This window comes from Gopherus flavomarginatus, chromosome 10 (assembly GCF_025201925.1).
Source record: "Gopherus flavomarginatus isolate rGopFla2 chromosome 10, rGopFla2.mat.asm, whole genome shotgun sequence".
Lineage (NCBI taxonomy): Eukaryota > Metazoa > Chordata > Testudines > Testudinidae > Gopherus > Gopherus flavomarginatus.
Window position 1 is genome coordinate 36,786,133 of NC_066626.1, and position 9,082 is coordinate 36,795,214.

A 9,082-nucleotide genomic window follows, 5' to 3' on the forward strand; every position below is an offset into this window, starting at 1 on the left:
CCAGCATGCTTTGGAGAGACTCACATGAGGGAAAGAGATACAAAACTCTACGCTCATTATTTTGAACCCTGTGGCAAGATAAGCATTTAATATAAAATTTTGGCAAAACATTTCTCCCAAAACTTTCTACAGAATGTAACATTCTAATTCTGCATAATTAACGACACTGAATAAATTAAAAACAGTTAACTCTCATGTATGCTGTACTTTCAGATGCTGCTGAAGTAAAAAGGAAAAAGAAGCAAAAGAAAAATAAAGCACTGGATAAAGTTGCCAGGAAAAAACAAGGGAGTAAAAAGAAACTACTTGAAAAGAAAATAGAAAGGAGACAGCAGGAAGATAGATATGACATTGAGAGAAATTCAGAAAGAAATGCTGACAGAAATTTGAGAGATCCAAACAGGAGAGATGATCTATCTAAATATCCCTATGACAGAGCTGATGCCGCTGACAGGAACAGTTACCGAAGTGGAAAGGACAGATATCATGAAAGAAATATGGATTTAGAAAATAAACCCGATAATTCCAAAAAGAAGAAAACAGACAGAAGAACTTCTTTTTCTGATAATGAAAAGGACAAACACTGCACTAAAGACAGTGTACATCACAGTAGGAGAAAAGAGAGGTCAAAATCTAGAGAAAGAAACCATAATAATTCAAGTCCCAGAGAGGAAGAGGAGCAGGAGAATCGATATCGGAATGGTGCAGAGAAATGCCAAGAGAAGTATAGCAGATATTCTGACCAATGTAGAGAATCCAGGAAAAATGAGGACAGACGAAGGGAGAATTCACCACGTAGGCGAAAATAACACTTTGCCACTGAGTTTGAAATAAATGCTTTTCTGTGCAGCTAAAACTGTGTACTTTTAACTCTATTACTGAACTTTCTTTTAAAAAAGGAGCTTTTGTACAAAATGCAAGTTCGTATTTGTAAGGTTCATTGGCCTTCTTAAGGTTTTCAGTACTGAATCTTTTATAATCACTGTATGTGAAGAACCTTCTGTTAAATTTCTTCCCTCGAAGAGGATTTTCATGTGAGAGAGAGAAAAACAGAAGCTTGCGTATATTTTGTGAATAAAATAGTTGAGATCTTGCTAAAATGAATGTTTTTATCAACTTAACTTCAGATGTTTCGTAAATATTGTGTTTGAGTTATAGTATCTGAAAATGCTACTTTTTAGTTTTGTTTAGTAGTTGACAAGCAGAGCAGTCAGATTAATATACAGAGGTGAGAAATTTCATATTCCTTTATTTATATATAAACATATGGACACCCTGCATAGTTCATGCTCTTAAGATGAAAACAGACAAAACAAATTAAGGAGTCTCAAGTATTTGCAGATTACTATTCGGTATAAAAACATAACACTTTCAAAAAGCTGAGCTGAAATATTGTAAAATGTTATGCTATGAGTACAGTTTAAAAATCTCAGCTGGAACTATGAGTGATGTCTTCCTATTTTGGGGATACGTCTTCTCAGTGAACTTCAAACCTAAGAGGTAAAGCTCAGCTAAGTGTTGAAAATCTTTTTTCTTCAGTCTTTTTATAAACATATCAGCACAGACAGTGCAGACAGTATAAGTACATAACCAACAGTAGAGACCCGTAGTGCATGTTCTTCAATTTAGTTTCTCAGTTAAACTTGGAGGCAGATGTAAGCACAGACCTCTGAGTAATCCGATATAATATAAATTATTGGTTTTTTCTTTAAGACATTAAAAAATTGCACCTGTAAACATCACAGTTTGAAGTTTTAGAAACTTGTTTTTATATTACTTTTTAATCTTTTTACTTCTGGAAGATTTTAGTTTCTTGGACCAGCCTGTCTTAGCCTGCTTATAAAAATATCCCCCACCCAATTATTTTTTTCAACCAGGGAGTTTGATTGAAGGTCATACAACTCTGATCTCTGTCACTATAACTGATGCCTTAGCAGGACCTTACTCAGTAGGCACGGGACTATGTGAAGAAGTGGGCTACAGTACAGAAGATGCTCTAAAATTCCTTCCAGAAGTGCCAACAGGAGAATAATTAAGTTCACAAAATGTTATACCAGACCAGAAAAAGTAGTTGTAGAAACAGTTAGTATAAATCTGACAGACCCAAAATAGCTGAGGCAGTTAGATAAATATCTTATTAGTCACCAGAGAAATCAAAATAACCTGGTAAATATGGCTGGGTAATGAGTAATACCTAAAGAAACAGAGGGTCCTTTGATATAAGGTGTATAAAGAAGTAGTGTAGGTATATACAATGGGAGATTTTTACAAAAGTAACAGTTGAGTCAGTTCTATAGCTTGCCCTCACTGCTATATAAGATTGACTTTTCTCCCTGAACTTTTTTACAGAATGAACTGAAATGCAAATTGCTGTGAATCTGAAAACTTTCATTTTTCAGTATTCACAGTCTCAACTCTTTCTGTTTTATTCCCTGTAATGCCTTGAAGTAAGAATCCCACTGAAAAGATTAATTCTGAAAGAATGCTTGTGACAGAATTCCAACTGGTGGTTGTCCACTGATTTTCTTTACATCATCAACTCTCCACAGCATGCTGTTGAGTCATAATGGCCTTTTCTGGATTATAGTTGTGTTGAACAAGCTTATTTACTACCACACCATATTTTTCCAAATTTTGGAATAACGCTTACTCCACTATGTTAAGGGTCTGCTAACATTCACATTATAAACTCTTTTACATAGTGTGTATCAGTTAATAGAGCCTTGAAAAGGCACTTGAATAAAGGTTAATATAAAAACAAATTCACTTTTTTTTTTTAAATAACTCTATTTCTGGCATATTTCAAGAAGTGTAGCACAAATTCTGGTACTGCTATAAATTTTTTTGACTGTTTTTGCTATCAGCAAAATAATTTGCTAGAGTTAACATTAGCTTTGGTTGTGGTTATATACAGTCTGTATCTGAAATAAAGATGGCTTTTGCAAAGAGAAATTCATTGCTATTTAACATAAATGTGAACATTTTACAGTCTTGCAAAAGATTTTTTTTTTTTTTAAGAAGACCCTTTGGCTTCAATTTTGTTCCAGTTTCTTTTTATGGGAGTGTTTTTTTCATAAATCATTTCTCTCTACTTTTAAAATAAAACAAGCAGCTTTTATTAAACAAAAAAGTGTTCCCCTTTTGTGGAGGAGTGCAGTTGGTTCACAGGAGAGATGGAGCGTAACTCATTTGTCAGCTCTTTGGTGTCACCATTTTGTTGCTGGCCATGAATCAAAGATGGCTATTTCCATTTCACTAGATAAGGAATTGCATTAACTGCAGCTTTAAGCAGGATACCAATCTTACTGTTAAAAATTCAGCCCTTATTTCGCTATTGGGAGGTTAATACTGTTAAGAACAATAAAACCACCAATACATGTCTGTTCCAATATAATATTTTACCAAGTGATTCCTGCACCAAGCCCATAACTTCTGGCTGAGTTTGAGCGTATTTTTTAGAAAAACATCCAGTCTTGCTTTGAAGACTTCAGGCAACAGAGAGAATGTACCACTCATGTCCCTAAGTAAGTTCCAGGGGTTAATTATGGTGACTTAAAATGTGCCCCTTTCTTGTAATTTGAATTAGTTTAGCTTCAGCTTCCATTGAATAGATTGAGCTTTTTTACTTTCTCACAGTGTGGCTGGTTTTCCAGACCTTGAAGCGGAGTGAGATGAAAACTTATTAATACATTACAATGCATGGAGAGAGCGGAACAATATGGACATTTTTGCAAAGTACATTTTTGCCCGTAAGGTAGTGTAAGATATGTATTTAGTGCTTCACTTGTTAGGCACAAGGGCCCAGATCCATAATGGTACTTAGGCACCGAACTCCCAGTTTTAGGGTCTACTGTGATCCATAAAACTGTCAAACCCTTTAGATGCCTAAACTAACTCAGGGTCTAAATTTTTGAGGTAAAAGTTTCTTGAGCACCAAAGTTTTCTGCCTGTAGGCATGTGAACTGCTGTTTTGCTTTAGGTATTTGGGCACATATCTCCTGCTGAAGCCCAGAGTGATCCAGGAACCTGGGGAATATAGGGGTTTGTCCACCTGCTTGCATATGGGGCCGCCTCAGAGGCTGCTTACTGCTTTGGGTCTCATTCAAAATCTGACTGGTGATGGGGCCTACCTTATAAATTTTAGCCCCGTGGTTAGAGCACTCACCTGTGATATGAGATGCAGGTTTGATTACCCTTTCGAACAGAAGGGGAGAGTGGATTTGAATAGGTGTCTCCCACCTCTCAGGAGCGTGCTCTAATCTCTTAGCTATGAGATACTCTGATGTGGGACTTCCTCAGTCTCCCATTGAAGTTGTTCCACTGTGTACAAAAACTGAGAATAATTGCACCAGAGAAAAAGAGAGAGACTAGTCCAGTAGTTAGGGCACCCACAGAGGTGGGAGTCCCTGAACTCCAAGGACTCTATCCAAAGAGGAATACCATCAACAGGAGAGATTGAGAGCCCAACATCAGAGTATCCCATAGCTTAGTGGTTAGAGCACCGTCGTAAGAGGTGGAGACCCATGTTCAAATCCTTCCTCCTCCTGCTCCCCAAGCAGAGGGGGGAATTGAATTAGGTTTTCCCACATCCCAAGTGAGTGCTCTAACTGGGACAAAAAATAAGGTGGCGATCCTCCCACTCACCCCCGCTTTGTATAGAGTGAATCAGGCATCCAGCTGATATCACAGGAAACAATTTAGGCACCTAAGCTGCCTGACTCCAGGAGACAGGTTTCCAGTTGTGGATCGCTAGCAGAGATAGGCTATTAGGTGCCTCCCTACAGCCTAGACTTTGGCACCCATCTTCGTGGGTGAGGCAGGGCTGAGGATTCACTCCTTTTATCAAGGTCTTCCATTGGCTAGCTTTGGCAGCTCCCCACCTAGTATGCTGGCTTTTGTGGATCACACTCTTAAGGCATCTGTCCCTTACCACTCATTGTTTAGGGAGCCAAGGTGCCTAACTCAGGTTTTGTGGACAGGGCCAGATTTACTCTCCTGTGGGCCCGGGGCTATTAGATTTTGTGGGGCCTCTGGAAGGGTTGAGTGCGGGAGTAGGCTCAGGGCTGGGGCAGGGGATTGGTGTGCAGGAGGTGGTGCAGCTCCAGCTGTGGAGGTGGTGCCAGGGTTGTGCATTAACTCTGTGAGCCACTAACAGGACTGGATTATTCTTGTGATTTTCTGTGGGCTTAGAAGTTCCAGGCCTAAATTCAAAATAATGATCATTTACAGAAGTGTTTATGCATTTAACTGTAACTATTACACCCTATGTAATAGTACAATAGTTCTGGTTCTTTGTCAGGGATCCTGAAATGCCTATGTTAATAAAACTTGTGTATAAGTTCAGATCACCTTACACAGGTTATGATGATTTCTGGCTATGCATCAGGATTTATTCAAATAATATAATAATGGTGATAATTGGGTGATGTGCAAGATACAAAAAGAAAGGCAAAGGTTAATCAAACATTTAAATATTCAATGGTATACACTGATTTACTTCTATTGCAGTATCACTAAAGCCAGTGGTCTGTGTTCGTGGCCAGTTTTCTAGCTCAGATGCAACCAGTATTGGTTCTTTGCTTAACTGTAAACAAAGGAGCTGTTCATTTTCAGAACAAGGCCTGTTTAGCAAGGCCTTGCTCAGGTGAGCATCCATCTGCCAATTTGATTCACATGCTGACTGGGTCAGCCCACTTTCAGCTTGAGCTAATGCGTGCAAATTTCTTTCTTTAGGCACTGTCACAGTTGGTGCTTGTTTTCCTCCATGTTCTGTCTCCAGCAGAGCTTCTGCTCTCTCATTTTGTATTCTCTTTTTATTTCCTTATTAATCCTAAATATTTCAGTTCAGAAAGGAGATCCTCTCAAAATGCATAAATCCAAATGAGAATCTGCCTCTCCACAAGTCGAACTGGATCACCCCGTAGTGTGAACATTCTAATAGCAGGATGGGTCACAAATAATAAAAATTCCAGAAGGACAAACACAGCAAGAAACAGGCTGTTTTTCTGGCCTATGTCACAACACTTACACAGGCCATTGAGAGTTGAAACAGGTAATAACATCTAGGCTATCATGCTGCTCTGATCACATCTAACAAATGGGATATCAGAACACTGATGGCTTTCTTGGGGTTTATTATTATTATTATTTGTAAATGATGATTCTTGTGACTATTTTCTCTTGATTCTCCTATGCTCCATGGTGGGGAGACAGAGCATCTGGTCTAACAATAACTTTGGCTGCTCAGTGGAACTCAGTACAGCAATCAATAAGCCACCAACTAGAGGAAAGTACAGAAACCCAAAATGGCAGAAGAAAGAGAAGTTAATCTGGAGTTTCATCAACCACTGCTAACTTGATTTGGAGATACAAACAACAGTTTGAATTCTTCCAGATATATTTGTTGTGGCAGCAGCAACTTACCCATTCAGAGAACCATGGGTAAGTCAATGGTATTTGCCTAGCTTTCCAAATACCCATGAAATCTCAGCCCAATCTTGGCCTTAGTGTAGGACTTGGGTATTTTGTTTCCCCCACCCCCATCATTGAGCCTGAGAGGATCTAGGGCCAATATAATTTGTCTTCTCTCCTCAGATCTCTCAATTTAGCCTTCTTTCCCTCGAGCCAAAGAAAACATATTTTTGTGGAAACAATGCACAACTTCTTATCCAGGCTCATTCCCCAATTCCTGTTATGTAATGGAACATAGATATCATGAAGTATTTGGAGTGATATTAAGATGCAGTGGAGTCTTAACTACAATGGATTTCTCCGCTTTCAACGGACACATCAGAATGATGTGTGTCTTTTTTCTCATTCAGGAGCTCTGCTCCCAAGATTACCTGTATACAGCCCTGGATGCCTACTTGTATATGCCTATTCAACCATCGCATCAGCCTTTGCAAGAACTTCTCATGGTGTGTCAAAATTAGGAGGTATGCTGGATGTTGGCTCTGAATGATCCTTCATGCTATTTAATATATGGTCATTAATTATTTTTACACATGCCTGGATCAAGGCTGATAATCTTTATACATCAAAGCACAGAATACTTGGATGAGGCTGCAGGACTGAGTCTGACCCAGATGGTTTCGAATGGGCATGAACCAAGAGGATCAGGTAGAAGGAGTTGACCATCTCTTTTGTATCTGAACTTATATGCAGTAAGTTACCTTCCAAAAATGGTTGTAATTGAATGTCTTGTCCCAGAATAGTACATGAGTTCAACACTGATTTGGAGATAAAACAATAGTTTCAATTCTTCCAAATATATTTGTTGTGGCAGCAACAACTTATCCATTCAGAGAACCATGGGTAAGTCAATGGTATTTGCCTAGCTTTCCAAATACCCATGAAATCTCAGTCCAATCCTGGCCTTAGTGTGGGACTTGGGTATTTTGTTTCACCCACCCCCATCTTTACTCCAAAAGCCCTTGCTGAGTTTCTCCCGTTGCTCACTGTGGTGACAGTGGAAGGGCCTCAGTTTAAAGTACCCAATCAATTCAATGTTCATACAAATGATAGTTCTTCCTGGATTGTCTCTGGAATTCATGGCTACCATGACGACCACTGTTCTGCCCTCTAAACATAATTTTTGTCACTGTTTTGGGTAAATCTGCCTTGTTAGCACTGTTATTGATCCCCATCTTCAAGTCTGAAAACCATTGTTGAAATACTGGGACACTTTCATTCTATTTAGGCTATTATACTGTGCAAGTCCAGGTATCCAAGTACTTAACTGACTGGTAATTTAGGCCCATACTTTAGACTTCATTAAAAATAATTAAAAAACCTAATATATATTTATCAATATTTTTTTAAATTTTACTCAGAACTCTTTAGGTTAATATTGAAGTAATTCTTGTATTGTTTGAACAACAAACATTGCAGCACTGTGCTATTGCATGGAAAAGTGAAATTGACTAGAGGGCTTTTCTTGCTCCAGTCCAAGCTCAATAAATTGCACAAATAGAGAAACAAGGTGGGTGAGGTAGTATCTTTTATTGGGCTAACTTCTGTTGGTGAGAGAGGGAAGCTTTTATGCCACACAGCTCTTCAAGTCAGTTCTGTGTGGCTTGAAAGCTTGTCTCTTTCACTAACAGAAGTTGGTCCAATAAAATATATTACTTCATCCACCTTGTCTTTCTAATATCTTGGGACTTGCACAGCTATAACTACACTGCATTGCATAAAATAAACACACTGCATACGTATTTCAAAGTAAATTGGATTTTGAAAAGTGTCTCTTGCAACAAAGAATTGTTAATATTACAGGTAAGGAGATCTACATGCCAGAGCATGATTTTGAACCTGAAAGTGTCCTATTTAATTCATTTTGGATTTTGAGAATGATCCCTTTCTCAACATTTGAATGCAATGAACCTTCTAAAATAGTTAATTATACATCTGACCCCCACAAACAAAACAAAACAAAACAAAAATGTTGGTTAGGGTGGAGTATTTTTTCATAACTCCAAAAAAAATTTAAGTGCATCCCTATCATTAAGTTTCCTTGTGCACCTTTATAAATATAAAGGAAGGCAACAGTTTGAACTCTATTTACAACTCTCAAACTGATACATTTTCTTAGAACAGAAAAAGATTTGAAACTATAATGCATCAAAGAATTTTAAAGCATAAATCAGATATAAGCTATTTAGTGGTGGTGTTTTATCAGTAAAGGTAACTGACTCCTGTTACTGTCTAGTAACTTACAGAAAACAGGGAAACTTTCCCTTCTATGTATTTTGAATCACTATAGTTTTCCTTTTGGAGGATTAAGTTAACTAGGATTTTTTTAAATATATTCTTAATAGTTAAAAATTACTTTTGATTTCCAATGCAAAAGCATTATCATAATATAAACTAACTAGATTAAATAAATGCTTTGGACTGTTCACTAGGTTGAAAGTGACATGACCAATTTATTCCTTTGTGAACTAGAAAAGTTAAAGTAACTTCCTAGGTATTCTGTCTTATATTTAGTTTTCTTTTATCTTTTCCCTAAGTGAGTCTATAATTTGGCAGCGAGTAGAGTCAGGGAATTTATTTTCCTGTTTGCTCCTTATGACTATCATCATGC

At 37.8% G+C, this 9,082-nt stretch overlaps 1 protein-coding gene across 2 annotated transcripts in view; it reads left to right on the forward strand.

The window, feature by feature from the left end:
* The window catches only part of CWC22 (CWC22 spliceosome associated protein homolog), a 45,725-nt gene extending 42,773 nt beyond the window's left edge, over positions 1-2,952 (forward strand). For both annotated transcript variants that reach the window (XM_050916799.1, XM_050916800.1), the window contains one exon: positions 214-2,952. In XM_050916799.1, the coding sequence (XP_050772756.1) occupies positions 214-809 (596 nt within the window). In that variant the 3' untranslated portion in view covers positions 810-2,952. The remainder of the gene's footprint in view (positions 1-213) is intronic.
* Positions 2,953-9,082: the final 6,130 nt, after the last annotated feature.